Source organism: Sorex araneus, chromosome X, assembly GCF_027595985.1.
Source record: "Sorex araneus isolate mSorAra2 chromosome X, mSorAra2.pri, whole genome shotgun sequence".
NCBI classification, from domain to species: Eukaryota; Metazoa; Chordata; class Mammalia; order Eulipotyphla; family Soricidae; genus Sorex; species Sorex araneus.
In genome coordinates this window covers 286992680-287018367 of record NC_073313.1, presented here as the reverse complement: position 1 = coordinate 287018367, position 25688 = coordinate 286992680, and the positions used below count along the sequence as shown (strand labels likewise).

The 25688-nt window shown below is 39.6% G+C and overlaps 1 protein-coding gene across 8 annotated transcripts in view; it reads left to right on the top strand.

Moving 5' to 3' along the window:
- Nucleotides 1-25688, top strand: part of REV1 (REV1 DNA directed polymerase) — a 100231-nt gene that overhangs the window by 26922 nt on the left and 47621 nt on the right. For all 8 annotated transcript variants that reach the window (XM_055120095.1, XM_055120089.1, XM_055120088.1 and 5 more), the window contains 2 exons: nt 8673-8841; nt 23687-23839. In XM_055120095.1, coding sequence (XP_054976070.1) covers nt 8673-8841; nt 23687-23839 — 322 coding nt within the window. The remainder of the gene's footprint in view (nt 1-8672; nt 8842-23686; nt 23840-25688) is intronic.

Below are 25688 nucleotides of genomic sequence, written 5' to 3'. Positions count from 1 at the left end.
ATTATTTCTCCCCAAAAATGTATGAGACTAGAAATCAATAGAAAATCTTGGAAGTGAACAAATCTTTAGAATTATACAACCTTGTAAAACTGAACCAGGAAGAAAAAAGCAGTCAAATCACAATTGTCAATCTCAAAGCTGTGATTAAACCATAAGAACAAAAGTCTAGGGCCATAGTGGCTTCACAGTGAATTCTCAAAACTTTTAAAGACAAACTCATGCCTGTTCTGCTAATATTCTTCCATAATATTGGAAGGGGAACATTCCCAAACACATCATGACACTCTAATTCTTATGCCAGTAAAGGACAGCACAAAAATGAGAAAACTACAGACTTGATATCTTTGATGAACTTAAACATAAAAATCTTCAACAACAGCAACAAAAAATCTTCAACAAGATTTGTCAAATTAAATCCTATAATAACATATCTAAGGACTTATCATGACTGAGTGGTAATTATCCCAGGGATCAAGGGTGGCTTAATGGACACAAACCACTTAATGTGACAAACCACATCAGAAAGATAAAAATAATGCCATTATATTAAATGCTGAGATAGCATTTGACAGTAATCAACCTCCACTTATGATAGCATGTTAAATTAAGAATAGAGGGAACATAAAACATAAGAAAGGAAATATATGACAAATCAATAATTTAAAAACTGGTGCAAACTGAAAGCTTTAATGTCTGAAATAAGACAAAAATAACTACTCTCACTACTCTTCCAAGGAACTTAAAGCAAAATGCAATAGTTTTGGAAGTCCTGTTTAGACCAAATAGGCAAGAGAAATTTGTAGAAGGAATTCACCCTGTGGAAAAAAGTAAAGCCACTATTTGCAGATGGCATATGTAGACTAAAGACAGCATTAAAAATTGTTTGAGAGTTTAGTCAAGTTGGGATACAAAACATTGTACATAGCTTTGGTGCCTATATATATTCAAACAGTTTTGCTGGTGGAATGGTTGGCTGATGCCAGAAGTGCTACAGATACATTATGTTTGATTTTGAATTTTTGGCTCTTAGATCCAAAACCTTTTACTCTTGCTAGTTTTTTGCAACTCCATATTTTCTTATGTGATTCCATCTTGGGTCGTTGCACAAAATTTAATACACTGGAGATAGAAGAATTTACAAACAACATTCAACCTGTCCAAATACCGGTGGCCTTTCTAAGGAAATTGCACAAGCAAATGTAGGATTTGTATGGAGTTACACAAGACTTCTAATTGTCCAAGCAATTCTGGGAATAAAGCAGAAAAATTAAGATAGCATACTCCATGACTTAAAAATAAAAACCCATAGTAATTAAAACTGTAGGTTTGAAACGAAAGAAACCAATGGAATAGAGTGTTGATCCCAGTAATAAACCCAAACATACATACAGTCTGTGACAGAGGAGATAAGTCCTTCCAGTGGAGAAAGAAAAACCTGTTCAACAGATATACTGGGGAACCTGGACAACCACTGGAGACAAAAAGTATTAGATTGCTAACATCATACCCAAATGTGAACTCAAAATATATTAAAATCTTACATAATTGACCCCAAACTGTAAAAGAGTGGAAAATGTAAGTGATAAAACCTGATATCAGTGTTGTATTTGCAGTCTCAACTCCTTTGGTAAGGGAAACAAAAGCAAGAATAAACAAATGGGGCTATATTAAGAAGTTTTTACATCATGAAAAAGTACTCTCTCTACACAAAAGGCAACTGTAGGAATTGGGGGAAGATAGTTGCATTTCATATATGTCTGACGGAGGTAATACCAAAACAAAGATACGAGTATTTTGTGACCGGACAGGTAAGTACATTGGGTAGGGCACTTGCACATGACTGACCAGGGTTTGATTCCCAACACCCCATATGGTCCTCCAAGGCTCTCTGGGAATGATATCTAAGAGCAGAGACAGAGGATTACGTAAGTCCTGATCACTGCCGGGTGTGTTGTCTTCCACCACCCCCAAAAAATGATACCAGAATTATTTTATGTGTAATTGAGATGAAGCAAATTAACTGGCGAGAAATCCCAGTACATCCTTAGTATTATGTGGGGAGACTGGTTGGGGTTGGAGGTCTGGGGTTGGGTATAGGGAACCTTTTAGATGTTGGGGAGGAGCTAGAATTTCGATGGTGGGTAGGGTGTTTGTGTAATAAAGAGCTAGAAAGCTCTACCTCTGGAATTCTGTACCCCAGAAAACCATTGGTACAGCAATTTAAAAAAAATCGATATACTTTTCTGATTTTCTATTTTAATGTACACGGGAGTTGATGTAGGTAGCTGTGGGTGTGATGTATCAGGAAGACAAAAATGATTATACTTGTTGGAGAAGTGAAGACATCTAAAATCTGTAGCTTCTACTCATCAACATTTAACATTTTGGTAGTATTAGGGACTCTGGTAAAACATGCCATAAAAAATGGTTTCTTATAACTTAGTTAACAAAACACTCTTACTGTTTGGTGGTTTGTAATAGCTTTGTAATGATGGGTTTTACTTTCTGTGATATTTGATTGGGTAAAACCTATTTGTTACAAGTAGAAGACTGGTTTTGAACTCAAGTTGATTTATAATTTAGGTTTGTGCTAAGTCTTAGTTATTTGCCCTAGTCATTTCGTCTGTTGTCTGTCATGTAAAGGAATGATAGAACAGTTAATGTGAAGCAGCTAATTTGACACAGCCATACTCAGGCTTGTTAATCTGTGTTCACTATGCTTCTAGTTATAGAGCATGTTTTACTGCTTTTAGTTATATTGTATGTTTTATCTGGGCCATGGTGGAGACATGGTAGAGATTCAGCCAAAAACTAGAAAAAAAGTTAATGAATTTTGTACTCATTTTGTGTATAGCACTGTAGCACTGTCATCCCGTTGTTCATTGATTTGCTCAAGCGGGCCCCAGTAACTCCTCCATTGTGAGATGTGTTGTTACTGTTTTTGGCATTTCAAATATGCCACGGGTAGCTTGCCAGGCTCTGTCATGTGGACGGGATACTCTTGGTAGTTTGCCGGGCTATCCGAGAGGAACAGAGGGATCGAACCCAGGTCGGCTGCGTGCAAGGCAAACACCCTACTCGATGTGCTATCTCTTCAGTCCCAATTTGTGTGTAAGGCATTCTAGTCTATTAGTTAATACAGATAGGCGAATTGTTGATTTCAAAATTCTGTCCACTGGTGTTCAGTAGGCTTTTTCAGTGTCTTGCTAGTTTGACGGTTAATGAGAAATTTAAGGCTAAGTGAAATGAATCGGTTGATCAAAACTATGGCTTTCAAGTATAAATGCAGTTGGAACTGTGTCCTCAAAATCAAGGATTGCAGCATTGTAAGGTTAGTCAAAAATTACGTCTCTCTTGGAGATAGAAGTGTGAGTCTAACCTTGGCTGTCATATCTGCTTGTTATGTTTGACTTCGCTACTAATTTTTTTAATCATCGATTTGTTTCTCTATAAATTAATCTTCCCTAAACATGATACTTTTAAAAAGTGCATTAACAAATAGTAATTTGCATGTTAGTAAAGCTTATATTAAGTAAAAAAGGCTTTATTAAGGCTTCCCCCAACACACGCATGCACTCACACACATACACCCTTTTGGTAATTTTGCTTTGGGGAGCATTTGATCCTGTTGTATTTAAAGAATCTTCACCAAAGTGTCAGTGGTAATCTGTGGTGATGAGCTTTATTGGTGATTAACTTGCCTTTCTTGCACTTAATGTATTTTAAAATAACAGTGTATAATGAAGATGTATAATGGGGGTTGAGGGATGTTTATTTCATTTCCTAATTAAATATTTGAATTGGTCCAGTTGATTTAACTTGATTAGGCTTATTTATACCAGTGTGGGAAATGAAATGGTTATTAGATTTCTAAAAGCTCCAAGTTCTAATAATCTCCTAAATGTGTTTCTGTTTTGTTTTTTTCTTCTCTTTTTCCTTATGTACATCAAAAACATTTTTTTGAAGAAAAGGTACTGAAGGTTAGACAAAAAGGAAATATTTAGGGGCTAGAGAGATAGTATAGCAGGTAGGACATTTTCCTTACCAGTGACTGACCATTTGATCCCAGGCATCCCTTATGGTCCCTAAGCCAGTTAGGCATGACTAAAACCACACCCCCTCAAAAAAAAAAAAAGATGGGGAAAGGGAAGTATTTATATGAAGGATTATGGATTGGAAAAAGTACCGTAATACTAAATAGAAAGTAGCCTCAGCCTTGGATTCTTTTAATCTTGCTTTGGTATAAGAGATGGTAATACTATTATTAATACTGTTAGCTGATACATAGTTCTTACAATGTGCAAGTTATTTTTCTTAACAGTTTTAGTTTTCTCAGTGTTTAGCTTTCTCAATTCTACAATAACTTTCTGAAGCAATACTGTACCTTGTTTATATAAAAGAAACTCGGGTGGAAAATTCAGTAACTGTCTTGAGATTTACACTGCTAACAAGTGATACTAGAATTTGAACCGAGTCAGTCTCCCTTTGGAATCTGCAATATGGCTTCTGTAGTTTGTGAATGACTGAATAAATATTATTAAAATTGTAGTTTCAATACTATGTATACTCCAGACATGGAATAGAATAAAACAAGGTAACTTCAGATTTTAATCAGAATAAGGAGAAATTTTCCTGGTATTGTAGGATGCAGATACTAATCTATATAGATTATATGCTGTTAGATTTTATGCTGTTACTTTCTCTCAACCATTTTTCTCTTAAATTTTTGGTATTCGAATGTAATGTGTTTATAATAGTGTTAATGTTTGTAAACAGTTACTGCTTCGACACCACCGACAAAATGCACTTTAGTTGCCACTTGAATCACTGTTTCTTTCCCCAATCCTGTCTGCCCTCCTCTCTTCCGGTCTCTTAAACTTTGTAATCAAACTGCTTTTCTTTAACCAAACACCTGAGTGTTTGTTGTCATTGAATACCATTCATTCTTTTGCTTTGCTTCTTTATATGCCACCTGAAGAGAGATCACCTGGTATTTGTCTTTCTCTCTCTGACTTTTCTGGATTGGTTTTGGGGCTCAACTAAAACTGCTCAGGGGTTATTCCAGCTTAGTGCTTGAGGATCACGTCAGAGTTTCATGGGCTGCTGCATCACACCTGGGCCTCAAACATGTAAAGTATTAACCCTTTGTGCTGTTATTCCCCTCTGATTTATTTTGCTTAAGATATCTGCCTCTAATTCTATCTATTTTGTAGTGAAAGGCAGGATTCCATGTTCTGTTTGTATATATATCAGAGTTCCTTTATCCACTTACCTTGTTGGACTCTTGAGTGTTGAGTGAACATAGGTGCGCATCTATCCTTGCATGTTAATCACATAAAGGGATTGGGATAAATACCAAGAATGGGAGCTGCTGGTCATGTGGGATATTGAAAAATCTTCCAGTTTTTCATAGAGATTGCCATTCCCACCAACACTGAAAGAGGGTCCCATTTCCACCACGTCCCCACCAACACTGGTTGTTTGTGTGCCAGTCTCACTGGTGTGAGTTGATATCTCCTTATTGTTTTGATTTGCATTTTCCTGATAATAAATTACTACAAGTATGTTTTCCTATGCTTTTATGGCATCTGTATATCTTTAAGAAAGTAGTGTTCTTTGCCCATTTTTTAATGTAGCTATGGGTTTTTTGGTTGTTGAGTTTTGTGAGTGCTTATGTATCTTGAGTATTAGCCTTTTACCTGACATGTAGTGTGCAAATACTTTCACGCATTCAGTAGAACGCCATTTTATTTCAGCCATGTTTTCTTTTATAGTGCAAAACGTTTCTAGTTTAATGTAGTCCCATTTGCTTATTTTTGCTTTTGTTTTCTTTGCCAATGGAGTCTAATTGAAGCCACCTCTGAAGTTGGTATGGAGAATTCTGCCTATGTTTCCTAAAATGTGTTTCGTGTCTCTCTATTGTTAGTTCATCATCTGTTTAATTGATGAGTATTAAATTTAAAGATGAATTATTATGAAAATTTTCAGGATGATTCTATTATTTTGAACTTGGTAATGTGGGTGTTAATTGGTTATACTGCTGAAGAGAAAGAAAGAAATAATAGGCCTGAGAGATAGTGCAGCAATTTAGATTCTTATCTTGCATTCCAGTGATCTGGGTTCAATCCCTGGTGCACTGCATATGGCCCTAAGCTGAGTCAAGAGTAAGCCCTGAGTACTTCCTGGTATGGCTCAACTCCACTGCACCTCCCAAATGAAAAAACTTAGGAAATACTTATTATTTTTTTAATGAAAAGCAAACTGAGGGCAACCACCCCTCATGCCTGGCTACTTAAACTGTGGCGTAAGTCCTGGCTGCTGTGTATTGTGTAATCGTGACATGTTTTTGTTTGGAAGTTAAGAGCATGAGAGCCTAGTTATTGTCCACCATTTTCTGGAAGGATCTGTAGCAGGAGTGTCAAGCCATTTGTGCCCTAACTTCTTACACTGTGAGTTGTGTAGCTGACTGTTGGGGTCATTTTAATATGTGTCTTTATGTTTTTGATTCGTATGTGGATCTGTAAAGATACCACCAAGGAAAAGGGTTGTGACTAGAGGTGGAAGCAACCTGCCCATGCCGACACAGTGAAAGGAGTTCCGAGTCACTGGGCCCCTGGCTGCCTGTGCCCTCCAGCCCCATTCCAGCACCAGTGGCAGTTGCCCTGGTGAGTCCTAACCCGAGGCATAGGACCTTGTTGGCTGGCTTCTGAACAGTTGGGACAAAATCTCTGTGTTCTGGGCTGCCTGGGCTCTGCTTGGGAGACCCAACTTCCAAAAGAGATGTGATCACGACATATAGTAGCATTTTTATGAACTGCTCATATGTCAGAATCAGTCATCAGGACAGCCTTATTTGTTGTTTGGAAAGTGAGGAGAAAGTCTCAAGGAGTCAAGTACTTGTTGAAAGTCTAGTAGAGTATTAAAGTGAGGATTAAACCCAAGTCAGTCTGATTCTTTAGTTATATACCTTTTAGCTAGAATGTTTTTTTTCTTTTGTCCACTTCACACCTAAGAATATGCTAGAGTTTTCAAAGTTATACTTCAGAGAACATTCCTGGGGCTGGAGCGATAGCAGAGCGGGTAGGGCGTTTGCCTTGCATGCGGCCGACCCAGGTTCGATTCCCAGCATCCCACATGGTCCCCCGAGCACCGCCAGGAGTAATTCCTGAGTGCAGTAGCCAGGAGTAACCCCTGTGCATCGCCGGATGTGACCCAAAAAGCATAAAAAAAAAAACATTCCTGCTGTTGTCCCTCCTCCCCCAGCTTCACCCAATAGAAAGATAGTGAACTCACTGATTTTTATAGGTCTGAATCTCTAGATTTCAGGCACTTCTCACTCAGCTCTGTGTAGTCAAAGATCGTTATCTGAGAGTATGCTCTATTACTCGTAGAATATTATGTAATGCATTAGAATTGGTTTAGGGCAATAATTAACTTTGCAAAACAAGTTTTCAAATGTCTGTGCTTTTTATTTTTTATTAAAAAAATAGCTTGGGGAGCCACACCCAGCAATGCTCAGGGGTTACTTCTGGCTCTGCACTCAGTAATTACTCCTGGTGATGCTCGGGGGACCATATGGGATGCCGGGGATCAAACCCAGGTTGGCAACATGCAAGGCAAGAGACCTACCCGATGCTCTATAGCTCCAACCTCTGTGCTTTTTGTTAATTTGAGTGTCTATATATTATAGCATCCTGTCAAATTTTCATTATAAACTACATCATGTTTTATAATATTAAGTTGGAAAATAAAGTAGGTTCATGACTGGCAAGCTGTTTAATTTTGATTTTTTTATTTTTAAAATTTTTTAAAAATTTATTTTTATTGAATCACCGTGAGACACATAGTTACAAAGCTGTTCATGGTTGGGTTTCAGTTACACCCCTCCCTCTACCAGTGTATATTTCCCACCACCTATGTCCCTATTTTCTCTCCAGCCCCCCAGTCTACATCTGTTGCTCTGAGAGGTGTGATGTAGATATTTCACTGAAATAGTGATAAAGACTAACTACTTTTAGTAAGTTGAAAGCAATTGAAAATAGCTTAACTGATACTGCAGTATAGGTTGTAATTTAACTTTATGAGCCAGAATTTTCTTTTTATGGGATTGCATAAGCCATATTGAAATATAACTTCAATATATTTTCTATAGTCTCAGTGAACGTTAATAGCAACTGTCATGAGCCTGGAAGGCACATGTATAATGAGCTTTACAGTAAATCTGCGAGCAACTTATCTGACTGCTGTTGTATTATTATGAAGAAACTTATAGGATTAATTGGAATCTATAAACTGATCCAAAAATGAGTTTAAAGTTGTTAGTTTTTTAAAACATAGGATTCCAATATCAAGGCCATATGACTGAATGTGACTAACAATTAAAAAGTATTTGCTTTGTCGTTAGTTTTTGATTTACATCTTTAAAATCCTTGTTTCCTCTGTGAGGCATCTCTTAGCCGATATTTTTGTGTTGTTCACTCTAGCAGCCAGAGATCGGTATGTGCTAAAACACAATCACTCTTGATTTATATCCCAACTGTTTATTGACGCCTACTAATGGGAAAGTGAATATGTTAAAAGTTATTTATATTGCATGATTTACAATCATTAACTTGAGTGTTCTACTTTATTATATATTAAAGCCTTAATATATTTTGATGCTACCTTTACAGATCCTTCTGCTGAGGAATTGAGAAAATTAATGATGTTGCACGGAGGACAGTATCATGTTTATTATTCTAGATCCAAAACAACACACATTATTGCCACAAATCTTCCCAATGCCAAAATTAAAGAATTAAAAGGAGAAAAAGTAATTCGACCAGAATGGATTGTGGAGAGGTAAGCTTACTTTTTAACTAGTTTAATATATTAGAATCTTTAAAATATATTAAAATCTATTTTTAGAAAAGGGTACCACTGTATCACTGTCGTCCCGTTGTTCATCGATTTGCTTGAGCAGGCACCAGTAATGCCTTCATTGTGAGACTTGTTACTGTTTTTGGCATATCAGGTAGGCCATGGACTCTCGGTAGCTTGCTGGACTCTCCGAGAGGAGTGGAGGAAAACGCCCTACCCACTGTGCTATTGCTCCAGTCCTTCAAAATAAGGACTGAAACACTTCTGATTAATTGGACTCACATTTTCTAGTTTCTTAGATTAAAGGATACCAGCTTATCAGGTGATGTCCTTTTCTGTCGTGTAAGGGCGTTTGTGTTGCACGCGGCCAACCTGGGTTCTATTCCTCCACCCCCTCTCAGAGAGCCCAGCAAGCTACCGAGAGTATCTTGCCCTCACAGCAGAGCTACCCGTGGCGTATTCAATATGCCAAAAACAGTAACAACAAGTCTCACATTTGAGACGTTACTTGAGCAAATCGATGAGTAATGAGATGACAGTGATAACAGTGATGTACAGAGATGAAGGTCTATTAAAATATTGTCTAGTTCAAGTTTTATGTTGGCTCCTAAGGTTAAAAAGTAATGTTAAAAATCAGTGCTGTGTTCTTCAACTCATTAATTTTTCAGGTTCCCTAGATTTTGATACCTCATAAATTGGTGTGTTGGTTAGTTAATTGTTTAGTTTGTTGGTTTTTTCCTTGTGAGTATAGTCAGAGGTTTATCTACCTTATTTATTCCTTCAAAGAACCAGCTTCTGGTGTCACTGATATTTTGTATTGCCTTCTTGGATATCGTTTTCTGCTCTGACTTTTATTGCTTCCTTCTGCTTTTCATTAGATGCATTTATTTCTGATTCTTCAGATGTTTGAGATACACATTTAGGTTATTGATTTTATCTTTTCCTTTATTTCTATGTAGGCCTGTGTTGCTGTGAGTGTGCCTCTAAGGCAGCTTTTGCTTTGTCCTGTAGATTTTGGTAACTTGTTTTCTTATTAGTCTCAAGGAAATTTTTTAAAATCTCTTCCTTTACTTCCTCTTTGATCCATCTGTTATCTAGTAGTGTGTGGTCCGGACTCCAAATGATGAGGCTCATGTCAGTGAGGAGGTCTTTAGGCTATTGGGTCTCAGGCTGTCCCCCAGAGCAGGCCTGGGCAAGAGGGATGGGTTGGGTGGAATCCGGTGGCGGGAAGGGTTGGGGACCTTACAGTCGTGGTGAAACTGTCTAGCTTAGTGAGAGGGCTTTGTATTTCTTCAACTCCATGTAAAAGTGATGACATACAGCTTTAAAAAAATTTTTTTATCAACTGTCAGGGTTTTTCCCCTTAGTGTTAGTTTTTTTAGTTCTGCAGTTTCAGTATTGCTTAGTTCTTTAAGCAGTAAGCAGCGCAGATTGAGTAAGAGGGAATATGCTTGGGTTCACACTCAGCAATTCAATATACTTGTTACCTTTTCTAGCTTTGGCATCATTATGCAGTTACTCTGACCCTTGTTAACCTTTGACTCTTTAAACTTCACTAAGGAAGGCAACTCAGACTTGTGCTGCAGATGCTCTGCTGCTGAGCTAGCTTGGAGCCATCTGGAAGGCACGTTTCCAACTTCCAGCAGTGACCAAACTCATGCTTCGCTGTGACCATGGTTTAGTTTTCTGTGGATTTTTGTTTTGAGGGGAGGGTCGTTGCCAGCAGTGCTCAGGGTCACTCCTGGAGGGCTCAGGCGACCACATGTAGTGCCAGGACTTGAACCATTGCAGCCACGTGCAAAGCAGGTGCCCAGCCTGCTTTACTACCATGCCAGCCCCCTTTTCTTGTGAGAGTGGTTTTTTTCTTCTTCCAGTTTTAGGGCCACACTAGGTATTACTCACGGCACTCACTAAATGTGCCAGGAATCAACTGGAGTTGCTGTGTGCAACTCTCGTGACAACTCCTGCACTACCTCTTCATCCCCACGAAGTGCAATTTTTTTTTTTTCTTTTTGGGTCACACCCGGCGATGCACAGGGGTTACTCCTGGCTCTGCACTCAGAAGTCACTCCTGGCGATGCTCAGGGGACCATATGGGATGCTGGGATTTGAACCCGGGTCGGCTTCGTGCAAGGCAAACGCCCTACCCATTGTGCTATCACTCCAGCCCCACGAAGTGCAATTTTTTAAAAATAAAGTTTGCTTCCAGGAAGCCACATGTACATACATTATAAACTTTATGAACTGTCGAAGATTAAATTGAAATTTTATCCCTTCAGCACTTCATTGGGGTCTGGAACGATAGCAGAGCAGGTGGGGCATTTGCCTTGCACGCGGCCGACTCGGGTTCAATTCCTCTGTCCCTCTTGGAGAGCCTGGCAAGCTACCTGTGGCGTATTCAACATGCCCCAAACAGTAACAAGTTTCACAATGGAGACATTTCTGGTGTCTGCTCGAGCAAATCAATGACTGGGATGTCAGTGCTACAAACAGTGATAGCATCTTACTGACTTACTGTGTTACATTCTCATGAGAGAGCCACCAGCCATTTTATAGGATCAAATGACAGGGCTTTTGTCCTGGTATCTCCTTGAGAATGAGATACAAAATATTCAGTGTAAGAAATTAGGATGATGGAGCCAGAGCGATAGTACAGCAGGTAGGTCACTTGGCTTGCACATGGCTGACCCTAGTTCAGTCCCTGCCACCTTGTATGACCCTCCAAGCCTGCCAGGAGTGATCTCGAGCACAGAGCCAAAAGTAAGCCCCAAGCTCTGCCAAATGGCCTGAAAAGGGAAGCGAAGATGATTTCAGAGTTCAGATGTTTGTTGTCCCTTCCAGTCAGTCTTACAGAAATATTATTGTGGCTTTGGGGGTATGTGGATCACTATCACTATCATCCCGTTGATTGTCGATTTGCTCGAGTGGGCGCCAGTAACATCTCTATTCATCCTAGCCTTGAGATTTTAGCAGCCTCTCTTTACTTGTCCTTCCCAGTGGTGCCACATTAGAGGCTCTTTCAGGGTCAAGAGAATGAGACCCATCATTGTTACTATATTTGGCATATGAATACACCACGGGGAGCTTGCCAGGTTCTCTGAGAGGGAGAACTAGGCTATAAGATGTCACGCCCGTAGCTTCAGGGAGCTTGGTTTCATAGTCTCTGGATGTTGGCTGTTGATGGGATTACCTGTGTGTAGGGAGGGGGCAGTTTCTGGGTGTGACTGCCTAGCTACTGGAAAATAGGTGGTCTGGGTAGAAGAGGCCCAGTTCCGATCCAAGTAGGCTTGGAGATCTCAGCCCTGGGTCCTGCACTCCTGGGTTTCTCTGCCGGTTCCTTCATGCATGAGGCTTGTCTGAATGTGTGGAGAGGGGCCTTGAGCATGGCTGTGGCTGGGTTCTGGAGGTCTCCGGCTGCCGGACTCTGCTCGGGGCAGGGAGAGAAACTCAACCCACCCCCTCCAAGGGGCCCTAGTGAAGATTGCCAGGCACGGGGGCAAGAGACTCTTCTGATCCAGGCCCAGCCTGTGGGGGTATGTGGATAGATGTATAAACAACAGGTAAGTAGGGGTATTAGCTCTCCTTGAGTGAGACTCAGTTTTCTTTGAAGTGGGGTTTTCATCACAGCTATTTCCTCCCATGTTATCACACAAATGGAGTATGTCACATACCATTTGGGATGCACTGAAACTCCCCTACTAAGCTCCTAAACTGTCATGCCACTGCCATCATACTCAGTAGAGCTACTTGGGGCAGTGCCAGGGATTAAGGAGATACCCAGCCAAAAGTCACTCTGAGCTTTATTCTATGGCCCCGTGGCTGTTTGCTTTACACCTATTCTTGCCCTGAAAGCAAACAACTGAGAGAGACTATGGTAGAAATAGAGGTGGGGTATTTATAAAGTTTAAATTTTATCTTAAGGATTTTTAGTTTGAAATCAAGCTTTATCTTATTAGGTAACTGAAGTGACTTTGGACATCATGATTATATGGGTTATTTGCTTCATTTTGTATATGAGAATGCAGGACTAGTCTAATAAAAACAGAGTTGCCCAAGTATAGCAGGAGTCAAAATCCAGGTTTTTTAAAAATTGTATTAAAGCACCATAAATCACAAAGTTTTTTTAGTATAGTTTTGGGGGTATGGTATTTCAGCATCACTTCTACCAGGTTCCCTCCCAACCCCCAGTCTGCATCTTGACAGGCACATTTTCAGTTTGGTTGTCAGACGTTTGGGCTTTGAATTATTGATCTGTGGTTCGAGTCTTTGGCTGTACTGTTCCTCTACACCACTGACATATCCAAGTTTCTTTAACCTCTGCCTCCCATTGCTTCCCAACTGTCTCTTCACTCCACCCTCCCTCCCCCTCTCCGCACCGATATTTTGATATTTTTCTTTTTCCTCCATATACTCTGTAGACAAGGGTGGTCTAAGCATCCCCCTTTAACCGTTTGTACTCCCTATCCAGTTCATGTAAATACCATATATAAAGGAGATCATCCTGTCCCTCTGGTTTACTTCATTTTTTTTTTAATTTTTTAAAAATTTTTTTAATTTTTTTAAAATTTATTTATTTTTAATTAGAGAATCACCGTGAGGGTACAGTTACAGATTTATACACTTTTGTGCTTATACTTCCCTCATACAAAGTTCGGAAACCCATTCCTTCACCAGTGCCCATTCTCCACCACCCGTAAACCCAGCGTCCCTCCCACCCTCCCCAATCCCATCTCCCCCCCAACCCACCCTGCCACTGTGGCAGGGCATTCCCTTCTGTTCTCTCTCTCTAATTAGCTGTTGTGGTTTGCAATAAAGGTGTTGAGTGGCCGCTGTGCTCAGTCTCTAGCCCTCATTCAGCCCGCAACTCCCTTCCCCCACATGGCCTTCGACTACAATGTAGTTGGTGATCGCTTCTCTGAGTTGCCCTTTCCCCGGAACGTGAGGCCAGCCTCGAAGCCATGGGGTCAACCTCCTGGTACTTATTTCTACAGTTCTTGGGTATTAGTCTCCCACTCTGATATTCTATATGCCATAGATGAGTGCAGTCTTTCTATGTCTGTCTCTCTCTTTCTGACTCATTTCACTCAGCATGAAACTTTTCATGCCCATCCACTTAACTACAAAATTCTTGACCTCCTTTTTTCTAACAGCTGCATAGTATTCCATTGTATAGATGTACCAAAGTTTCCTCAACCAGTCATCCATTCTGGGGCATTCGGGTTTTTTCCAGATTCTGGCTATTGTAGACAGTACTGCGATGAACGTACATGTGCAGATGTCGTTTCGATTATACTTTTTTGCCTCTCTGGGATATATTCCCAGCAGTGGTATTGCTGGGTCAAATGGGAGTTCAATATCTAATTTTTTGAGAATCGTCCAAATTGTTTTCCAGAAGGGCTGAACCAGTCGGCATTCCCACCAGCAGTGAAGAAGGGTCCCTTTCTCCCCACATCCTCTCCAACAGCGGTTGCTTTTGTTCTTTTGGATGTGTGCTAGTCTCTGTGGTGTGAGGTGGTATCTCGTGGTTGTTTTGATCTGCATCTCTCTGATGATTAGTGATGTAGAGCACTTTTTCATGTGCCTTTTGGCCATTCGTATTTCTTCCTTGGTAAAGTTTCTGTTCATTTCTTCGCCCCATTTTTTGATGGGGTTGGATGTTTTCTTCTTGTAAAGTTCAACCAGTGCTTTATATACCATTGATATCAACCCCTTATGATGGGTATTGTGTAAATATCCTTTCCCATTCTGTGGATAGTCTTTGTATTCTGGTCACTGTATCTTTTGCGGTGCAGAAGCTTTTTAGTTTAATGTAGTCCCATTTGTTGATCTCTGTTTTTACTAGATTGCTTAGTTCCGTGTCACCTTGGAAGATACCTTTATCTTCAATATCGTGGAGGGTTTTGCCGACCTTGTCTTCAATGTACCTTATGGTTTGTGGTCTAATGTTGAGGTCTTTAATCCATTTTGATCTGACTTTTGTGCATGGTGTCAGGTCAAGGTCTAAACCCATTTTTTTGCAGGTGGTTGTCCAGTTTTGCCAGCACCATTTGTTAAAGAGGCTTTCCTTGCTCCATTTCACATCTCTTGCTCCCTTATCAAAGATTAGATGATCATACATTTGGGGTTGTGTGTAGGGATATTCCACCTTGTTCCATTGGTCTACAGCTCTGCCTTTCTTCCAGTACCATGCTGTTTTAATTGTTACTGCTTTGTAGTAAAGTTTGAGGTTGGGGAGGGTGATGCCTCCCATTGTCTTTTTCCCAAGAATTGTTTTAGCTATCCTTGGACGTTTGTTATTCCATATGAATTTTAGGATTGCTTGATCCATTTCTTTGAAGAATGTCATGGGTATCCTTATAGGGATCGCGTTGAATCTGTATAATGCTTTAGGGAGTATTGCCATTTTGACAACATTGATTCTCCCTATCCACGAGCAGGGTATATGTTTCCATTTCCTCATGTCCTCTTTGATTTCATGGAGTAGGGTTTTGTAGTTTTCTTTGTAAAGGTCTTTTACTTCCTTGGTTAAGCTGATTCCAAGGTACTTGATTTTCTGGGGCACGATTGTGAATGGGATTGCTTTTTTCATGTCCCTTTCCTCTGCCTCATTGTTTGCATATATGAAGGCCATGGATTTTTGGGTATTGATTTTGTAGCCTGCAACTTTACTGTATAAGTCTATTGTTTCTAAGAGTTTCTTAGTAGAGGCTTTAGGCTTCTCTAGATATTGTATCATGTCGTCTGCAAATAGTGAGAATTTGATTTCTTCCTTTCTTATCTGGATGTCCTTAATCTCTTTTTCTTGTCTAATAGCTATCGCAAGTACTTCCAGTACTATATTGAAGAGGAGTGGTGAGAGTGGGCATCCTTGTCTTGTGCCTGATCTCAGAGGAAAGGCCCTTAGTTTTTCCCCGTTGAGGATAATGCTTGCCGTAGGCTTGTGATAGATGGCTTCGACTATCTTGAGGAAAGTTCCTCCAAACCCCATTTTGGCGAGGGTTTTCATCATGAAAGGATGTTGGATCTTGTCAAATGCTTTCTCTGCATCTATTGATATGATCATATGGTTTTTATCTTTACTTTTGTTGATATGCTGGATTATGTTGATTGATTTCCGAATGTTAAACCATCCTTGCATCCCTGGGATGAATCCCACTTGGTCGTGATGTATGATCTTTTTGATGAGTTGTTGGATCCTATTTGCTAGTATTTTGTTGAGGATCTTCGCATCGGTGTTCATCAGGGAAATTGGTCTGCAATTTTCTTTCTTAGTGGTGTCTTTGTTTGCTTTTGGTATTAGGGAGATATGTGCTTCATAGAAACTGTTTGGGAGAGTTCCTGTTTTTTCAATTTCCTGGAAAAGTTTGAGGAAAACAGGCAATAGGTCTTCTTTAAATGTTTGGAAGAATTCGCCAGTGAAATCATCTGGGCCTGGGCTTTTGTTTTTGGGGAGGTTTTTGATTACAGTTTCAATTTCCTTAACATTGATGGGTCTATTCAGGTATTCCAGGTCTTCTTTCTTCAGTGTTGGGAGATTGTAGGAATCAAGGAATCCATCCATTTCTTTTAGGTTCTCCTTTTTTGTGGCGTAAAGACCTTCAAAGTAGTCTCTAATGATCTTTTGAATCTCACTGGTTTCTGTTATGATGTCCCCCTTTTCATTTCTGATTCGATTTATTAGAGTTTTCTCTCTTTCTTTCTTTGTGAGTCTTGCTAGCGGTTTATCAATCTTACTTATTTTCTCAAAGAACCAACTCTTTGTTTCATTGATCTTTCGGATTGTTTTTTTGGTTTCGATGTCATTAATTTCTGCTCTAATTTTTATTATTTCTTTCCTTCGGTCTGGTTTGGAGTCCTTTTTCTGGTCCTTTTCTAAGGTCTTGAGTCGTGAAGTCAAGCTATCTATGTGGGTCCTTTTTTCCTTCCTGAGGAATGCTTGGAGAGCTATAAATTTTCCCCTTAACACGGCTTTAGCTGCGTCCCGTAGGTTTTGGTAGCTCGTGTCCTCATTCTCATTTGTTTCTAAGTATCTTTTGATTTTTTTCCTTGATTTCCTTCCTGACCCACTCATTGTTCAACATTGAATTGTTTAATTTCCAGGTGTTTGATTTGATTTTCTGTATTTGTGAGTGGTTAGCTTCTATCTTCAGCTCATCGTGGTCTGAAAAGATGGTTGATACAATTTCTATTTTTCCGATTCTATTGAGGTATGTTCTGGGGCCCAGTACATGGTCTATTTTAGAAAATGTTCCGTGTGCACTGGAAAAGAATGTGTATTCTTTGTTTTTGGGGTGTAAGGCCCTGTATAGGTCTATTAGGCCTCTCCAATTTCTTCTTTCAGAGTCAGTGTTTCCTTGTTGAGTTTTGTTCTTGTGGATCTATCTAGAGGTGATAAGGCCGTATTGAAGTCTCCGACTACAATAGTGCTGTTAGTGATGTCCTCTTTGAAGTCTGTTAGGAGTTGTTTTAAATATTTAACCGGTCGTTCGTTAGGAGCGTATACGTTTAAGAGTGTGATTTCTTCCTGTTGTACATATCCCTTGATAAACAGAAAATGACCTTTGCTGTCCCTTTTGATCTTTTTCATCCTGAAATCTATGTTGTCGGATACCAGGATGGCCACTCCAGCTTTTTTAAGGGGGTTGTTTGCTTGCAGGATTGTTTTCCATCCTTTGACTTTGAGTCTATGTTTACTCTGTTTGTTCAGGTGTGTTTCTTGCAGGCAACAGAATGTTGGGTTTAATTTCCAGATCCATTTAGCCACTCTGTGTCTCTTGATAGGTGCGTTTAGGCCATTGACATTGAGAGAGATTATTGTGATGTGGTTTTGTGTCATCTTTCTGTGGGATTTGTTGTTCTTATGGGGCTCCTCCTTGTCTTACAGTAGCCCCTTTATACCTTCTTTCAAGATTGGTTTTGAGTCTATGAAGTTCCTGAGCTGTTGTTTATCCGAGAAATAGTGTATGGTTCCTTCGAGTTTGAGTGAGAGTTTAGCCGGATAAAGTATTCTTGGTGAGGCATTCATTTCGTTGAGTTTTTTCACTATGTCCCACCATTGTCTTCGGGCTCGGAGGGTTTCTTCTGACAGATCGGCTGTAAATCTGAGGGGTGCTCTTTTGTATGTAATTTCCTTCTTTGACCTTGCTGCTTGCAGAATTGTGTCTCTATCCATAGCATCCGTCATTCTGACTATGATATGCCTTGGAGTCTTTTTATTCGGGTCTCTTTTTGCTGGTACTCTTCGGACTCCTTGTATCTGGATGCCTGCCTTCTCCAGCTCTGGGAATTTCTTAGCAATGATGTCTTTGACTGTGTTTTTTTCATTGGGGTTACTTCCCTGTGGTTCTGGCACTCCAAATGATTCTTATGTTGTTCCTCTTGAAGTCATCTCCCAGGGCTCTGATTCGCTCTATAGCCATTTTGAGGTCTTTGGCCATGATTTGTTGTTGTCTATAAGCTTTCTGCAGCTCATCTTCCAGATCGCTGATTCTGTCTTCGGCTGTAGTCATTCTACTGTTGAGGGCATCTAGTGAGATTTTTATTTCATCTACCGATTCCTTTATTTGTGACACTTCCATTCGAAGGTTTGAAATTTCCGCTCTCATTTCTTCCTGGATTTTCTCGGAAGACCGTTCCAGCGCTTCATTCATCTCCTCCTTTAATTTATTGGATGTCTGTTCCATATTTGCTTGGAGTAGGTCGACTCTCCTCCAGATTTCTTCTCTGAATTGTTTATCTGAGAGGTCGTAGATGTGAGTAGCCCCTGTTGAGGTTTCTGGTATCTTTTCTTCCCCCTCTCTTCGTGGAGGCGATTTTCGCTGCTTCTTCATATTGTTACGGAAGTATAGAGTTGGAACTTTGTAGTTATTTATTCCTCTTCCTTCTTGTGGGAAGAAGGGACTCTGATTGTGCTAAACTTTCCTTATTCACTGACAGCTTTTATAGTGTCAGCCTAAGCTAATGGCTATTTTGCGTAAGTGTTTGAGATCGCAAAAGTGAATTTACAAAGAAATACACAGTATCGATTGAGCTGAGATAGCAAAGAATAACGGCGGCCGCGCTCGGAAAGTAGGCCACGCCCACTTTGAGACCACGCCCACTAAGACACAGCCACGCCCCCAGTGTCTTCCTGTCGAGGGGGGGGACAGAAGGGCGTGGCCGAGGGATGGTCCTTGTACCTGAAGGACGTTCGCAGTTACAAAGCCGGTTCGGGAGACGGGGTGCACAGGGCGGGCGGGGGGTGGCTTCAGAAACTCGGGGGATGCAGACGGCTGCGGGAAGTGGGGGACGGGAGGGCGTGGCCGAGGGATGGTCCTCGTACCTGAAGGACGTGCGCAGTTACAGAGCCGGTTTGGGAGACGGGGTGCACAGGGCGGGCGGGGGGTGGCTTCAGAAACTCGGGGGACGCAGACAGCGGTGGTGGTTTACTTCATTTGACGTATTTTCCAGCTCCATCCATGTTGCATGGTTTTGTCATTTCTTACAGCCTCATTTCATTCCATTGTGTATCTATACCACATTTTCATGATCCACTCATCTGTTGGTGGACATCTAGATTGATTTCAGATTTTAGCTATTGTTCTAAGTGCTGCAATGAGTGATGGTGTGCATATGGCCTTTTGAATAAAAGTTTTGCCCTGGCTGGAGATAGATTCCCTAAAATGGAACTGCTAGGTCATATGGCATTTCCGTTCTAAATTTACTGAAAGAAAACCTTTCATACCGTTTTCCACAGGGGCTGAGCCAGACGATATTCCCACCAGCAGTGGATGAGAGTTCCTTTTTTACCACATTCCGGCCAACACAGATTGTTGCCACTAACTTTGATATGTGTAATTTTACTGTGTAGGATGATAGCTCGTTGTCATCTTGATTTGGATTTCCCTGATATTAAGTGATGATGAGCAATTTTTTCATGTGGCTGTTGGTCTTCCTCCAGGAAGTGTTCGTTATTCTCTCATTTTTTGATAATGTTTTTCAGAATTGAGATTTTCTGCCTTATTTAGGAGTGCTTTTTGTAAAAAGTTTTTTTTTTAATTTTATACTTTTTAAAGGACTGGAGTGATAGAACAGCAGGTAGGGCGTTCGCCTTTCACGCGGCCAACCCATGTTTGATTCCTCCGCCCCTCTAGGAGAGCCCAGCAAACTACTGAGAGTATCGTGCCCGCACGGCAGAGCTTGGCAAGCTACCCATGGCATATTGGATATGCCAAAAACAGTAACAGTAAGTCTCTCAGTGAGAGACGTTACTGGTGCCCGCTCGAACAAATCAATGAGCAACGGGATGACAGTGATATTTTTTAATTGAATCACCGTGAGAGCATTACAAAACTGTTTGGGAGTGCTTTTTGACATCTTAAGCTTATTATAAGATGAGTTTGTCCATATTGAAATGGATCAGTTTGAGTAAATCTTTCTCCTTCCTCTCCTCTCTCCTCTCTCTACTCTTTTCTTTCCCTCTTCTCTTTCTCGTCGCTTACCCCTCTCTCCTCTCTCCTCTCTCTTGCTTTGCTTTGAGTATACATCTTACTATATAAAGAAATGGCCAATGTCTGTAGTCATAGCACGGAACCCTTTAAAATCATCAGTTGTTGTGATTCTCGGTGGTCGAATATGTGTACTGGTGAAGGGATGGGTGTTCGAGCATGGTATAACTGAGACTTAAACCTGAAGGCTTTGTAACTTTCCACATGGTGATTCAATAAAAGAATAAATTAATAAAAAACTAATAAAAATTAAAATAAAAACAAAAAAATAAAATCATCAGTTGTTTTGATTACACTCTGATCTTGGTCTTGCTAATCTCTTCTTCATGGCAATCATCTGTTATATACAACATATTAGCTATGTGATGTATACATAATACTCTCTTTTATAATTAGTTTCCCTGTTTTTATAGTTTAAGCAGATTTAAAAAGCAACTGCCTCTTCTAATTGTGTGGGTGATTGCTTTCCTTTATTACAATTCCCTGGAGTCTCTGTTTGTGCTGTTAAACTTGAGTTCATGGAGACATGATTACAGGGGCCATAGCTTCTTAGAGGCAGGGGAAGCCTTTAATGAGAAGCCTGTGTACATTAGTCTCAGGTTTGAGATTATTTTACTGAAGCTGCCGTGTAAACCTTGTATCTGTATATAGTAAAAGTAATTTTCAGGGTTTTTTGGTCATCATCTTTGCCTCTAGAGTTGTGAAATGTAGAGAAACTGCTGATTCACTGTTCTCTTATCAGCCTTGAAATTGAAACTGTTGTCTTTTACATTTCTTAATGCTTGCTGATTTTGTGTGTCATTTGGTGTTGAGTGTTTTGTAGCACAAAAATCAGCTTCTTATGGTTAGATTCTCATAGATAATCTGTGACTGATTTATATCAACTCACTGGAGTTGTGTGGTGGGAATTGATTGATTTTGGGTTAGAGTTTGCCTTTTAATTTAATGTTAGCATATTTTGGAGATCTCATATTTCACGCAAGCTAAAATTTTACATTTTTAAACTCACCTAAGAGTTGTCTGCAGTTTCATGTGTCATATTTTTGCTTTTGTGATTTTTTTTTGCCTTAACTCCACTTTCATGGAAAATGGGCCCAGGTAAAGATGTGAGTTAAGAAAAAAAAATCTTGATACTCTTTTCTCACATAGCATTATAGAATTTTTTTAATACATTTTTTATCTTCGGACTTTGGAAACTGGTTTTCTAAGCTGGTATTGGACATTGATTGGACTATAAAAACATTTTATGTGCAGAATACTTTTTTTTTTTTTTTTTTTTTGCTTTTTGGGTCACACCTGGCGATGCACAAGGGTCACTCCTGGCTCTGCACTCAGGAATTACCCCTGGCGGTGCTCAGGGGACCATATGGGATGCTGGGAATCGAACCCGGGTCGGCCGCGTGCAAGGCAAACGCCCTACCCGCTGTGCTATCACTCCAGCCCCGTGCAGAATACTTTTTGTGTAAGGAAAATGTGATAAGGTATAACTTTAAAAGTTGGAGTAGAAATTATCATATGGATTTTGTTGTACCTGTAAATGTAAATCCATTGTCATATGGTAGATATAGAGAAATGTTTAGGGAACTATTTGATGCAAGGTTTTTAATTTTAGAGATAACTTTCCTGGGCCAATAGGACAAAGCAGTATTTATGGATTTATTTATTGGTAATTTTAAGAAAAATTATTATTTTAATGAATCAACGTGAGATTCATTTACAGACTTACAGACTTTCATGAGGGCTGGAGCGATAGCACATCAGGTAGGACATTTGCCTTGCACGAGGCCAACCCGAGTTCGATTCCTCTGTCCCTCTTGGAGAGCCTGGCAAGCTACCCAGAGTATCCCGCCAGCACGGCAGAGCCTGGCAAGCTACCTATGGCGTATTCAATATGCCAAAAACAGTAACAAGAAGTTTCATGATGGACACATTACTGGTACCCACTTAAATAAATTGATGAGCAATGGGATGATAGTGATAGAGTGATACAGACTTTAATGATGTGTTTTAAGTCAAACAATGTTCAAGTAACCATCCCTCCACCAGGGCCCATTCTCCACCCCCAATGATCCCAGTACCCCTCCCTCATCCCCATCCTCAACCCTTCCCACCTCCTGCCTCTGTGGCATGCACAGTCCCTCTTTTCCTCTTACTCTCTCTGTCCTTGTAGATGTTATGGTTTGCAGTACAGTTAACAAGCAGCCTTCATGTTTGATCTGTAGTCTACTTCTTTCAACATAAGCAGTATTTAGAGTCAAGTAAATAAACCTTTTACTTGGATGGAGTATCAGTCCTACTATATAGGATGTAAACTCTCTTATGTATACCAGAATATATTTTTTGTCTACCTGGAAAACCTCTTAATGCATAAGTCAGGTAGTGTTTTGGTTTTGAAATTTTGATGTTGCTCCCCTTTTTGGGTAAGAATTTTAGGCAGAAAAAATTAAAGGTAGAAATAGTTTTTTTCTTAATATAAACAGTGGAACTAGAAATTTTAAAAGTGAATCCTTGCAATTTTTAAAAAGATCTGGGGCTGAAGCAATAGCACACTGGGTAGGGCGTTTGCCTTACACGCAGCCAACCCAGGTTCGCTTCCCAGCATCTCATATGGTCCCCCGAGCACCGTCAGGAGTAATTCCTGAGTGCATGAGCCAGGAGTAACTCCTGTGCATCGTCGGGTGTGACCCAAAAAGCCAAAAAATGATATAAAAAGAAGAACTTTTAGGGGCTGGAGAGATAGTACAGCTGGTCGAGTGTTTGCCTTATAAGTGGCTGAGGTAGTTTTGATCTCCAGTATCCCATTTGGACCCCTGAGCATCTCTAGATGTGGCTGCAAAACAAAAACAAAACAAGTTTTCTAACATATACTTTCACATAGTTCTTTCCTTGTATTTATGTACAGGTAGTTGGATAAAGGATAATTAGGAATGTACAGCTAATCTATAGTAGGGCTACAAATGAAAAGAATTTGATGTCTAACATTATTGTAATTTTTGTGTTTTTGAAAGAAAAGAATTTGTTGTATAACGTTATTGTAGTTTTGTAGTTTTTGAAAGCCAATCAGTGTATTGGCTTTCAATTGGAAAAAGTGAATAGCTGACTTGTTGAGAAGTGGAAGTAACAGGGGGACACTAATGGAGGGTCTTAGGTACTTGTGGTGTGAAGTGAATCATGAACATCAAGCCCAGAAATATTATTGCTGTTATAAACATGTGACCTGACCTAACACTACAGTGTTTTTTAATTTTAAAAAGAAATCCTGTTCTTCCCTAAGAGCTTTGATTTGTTTATGAAGCCTCTTCTCCACATTTGAACTCTTATGGTGATATTCTTTGTTTCAGCATCAAGGCTGGACGGCTTTTGTCCTGCATTCCCTATCAGTTGTACAGCAAGCAATCGAATGCACAGAAGGGTCTCAGCTTCAATCCTGTGTGCAAACCAGGGGATCCTGTGCCCGGTCCAAGCAATATAACCAAGCAGTTCACCAACAGGGTGTAAGTCTGTCTAGATTGGGAATTCCAGAGTTGGTTTTAAGCGATGGTTATGGCTTTTATTCTGCTAAAGAAATTTAGAACAGCTGACTAGCCATTTATGTCAAGTTAGTGTGTTGGTATATGTGTGTGGGCATACTTCCTAAATGTCTTCTTAAACTCGAAAGTTTCATATCCAAAATGTAAATAAGGAAGTTTTTCCCCAGAAGATTGATTCCCATGTTAAACTACTAATGAATCTTACTTAAGTCATTAGAGATAAAATTTTCTTGCATTTTCTTGAAAGTAATTATTTGCATTTAAGCATTTTGCTATAGTGTTTCTTTCTCAAAAACTGAACTATACCAGTTATATTTTTATGAATACTGTGCATGAATGCTATTACTGCTGACCTTTCTAGGTTATATTTTAGACATTTCAAATTCATATTGCTTCTGAGTATGTAAATATTTTATCTGAAGATAACTTTACTTGGAGACCCTGATTGTAGTATATATATATAGTATATAGGTGAATCTAGACTTTATGCCATGTTGCTAAGTTTTTAAGAATATATTGGTTTAAGCTTTAATTGTAGTAATCCTGGTAAATTGGTTTCACAATTAATTGGTATGTTGTCTTGTATATCAAGTGGTTCGTTGTCATTAGGCTTCTCCTTATTAAATTGCTTGCTTTGGGAGTTGAATATATTTTTTCCAGAAGACCAAGAATCTAATTAGCCAGAGAGGATCCAATATCATTACCTGCTATAATTTTTGTTGTCATTTATTCTTTTACTTGTATTCTCTTAAGAGTTTTTCATGTTACTTAAAACTTTGATTTTTCTTAGTTCTTTCAAAATGTATATCAATAACTAGAAAAAATTTCCAAATAAATTCATATTTTATTCTACCTACATTAGTTAAAATTGTAAATAGTTGTCTTTTCTTTAAATTCATTATGTGACTTTTAAGAAGAATTTGCCTCTTAAGATTTTACTACATTTTTGGGGCTGGAGCGATAGCACAGCGGGTAGGGCGTTTGCCTTGCATGCGGCCGACCCGGGTTCGATCCCCAGCATCCCATATGGTCCCCTGAGCACCGCCAGGAGTAACTCCTGAGTGCAAAGCCAGGAGTAACCCCTGTGCATCGCCGGGTGAGACCCAAAAAGCAAAAAAAAAAAAAAGATTTTACTACATTTTTATTTGATTGACTGTTTTCTTTTTGGTTGTTGGGCCACACCGAGCTGTGCCCAGGGCTTACTTCTAGCTCTATGCTCACGGATCACTCCAGGTGGAACTTGGGACCATCTGGGGTGCTGGGGATTGAACCTGGGTCAGCTATGTGCTCTGGACTATTCTCTCTGGCAGCAAGATTTTACTTCTCAATACTAATTCACTCTATTGCCTACTGTCTACCAGTCACTATTATACACTATCCAGTATAGCTATTTTCATTTGTCTAGGCTCAGGGAAATATAGTACAGAAAGAATACATGTATTAGCTTTGTATTTTCCGGACAATAAATTTACATTATGTATATGTTGCTAATATCTATGTAAATATCTAACATTTTGTATTGTAAGCTGAATTTAACACTTTTCTGACTTTAATAACTTTCCACAATTATTATTTTTTTGGTATGTGCAATACATATTACACATTCTTTGAAGTTACTCTGCCTCCTTTCTTTATCTTATGAACTTTATCTGACATGTAGCAAATTGATTTATTTCCTTCCTCTTTTAATTGTTTCCAGCTGATCTTCTTTTTTCCTTTTCACTGGTGTGTTCATCTGTAAGGATTTGACCTACTCAGTTGGTCAGCCAGAGTCGGAACCAACCCAGAAATGGGTGGTAATCTTTTGCATCTG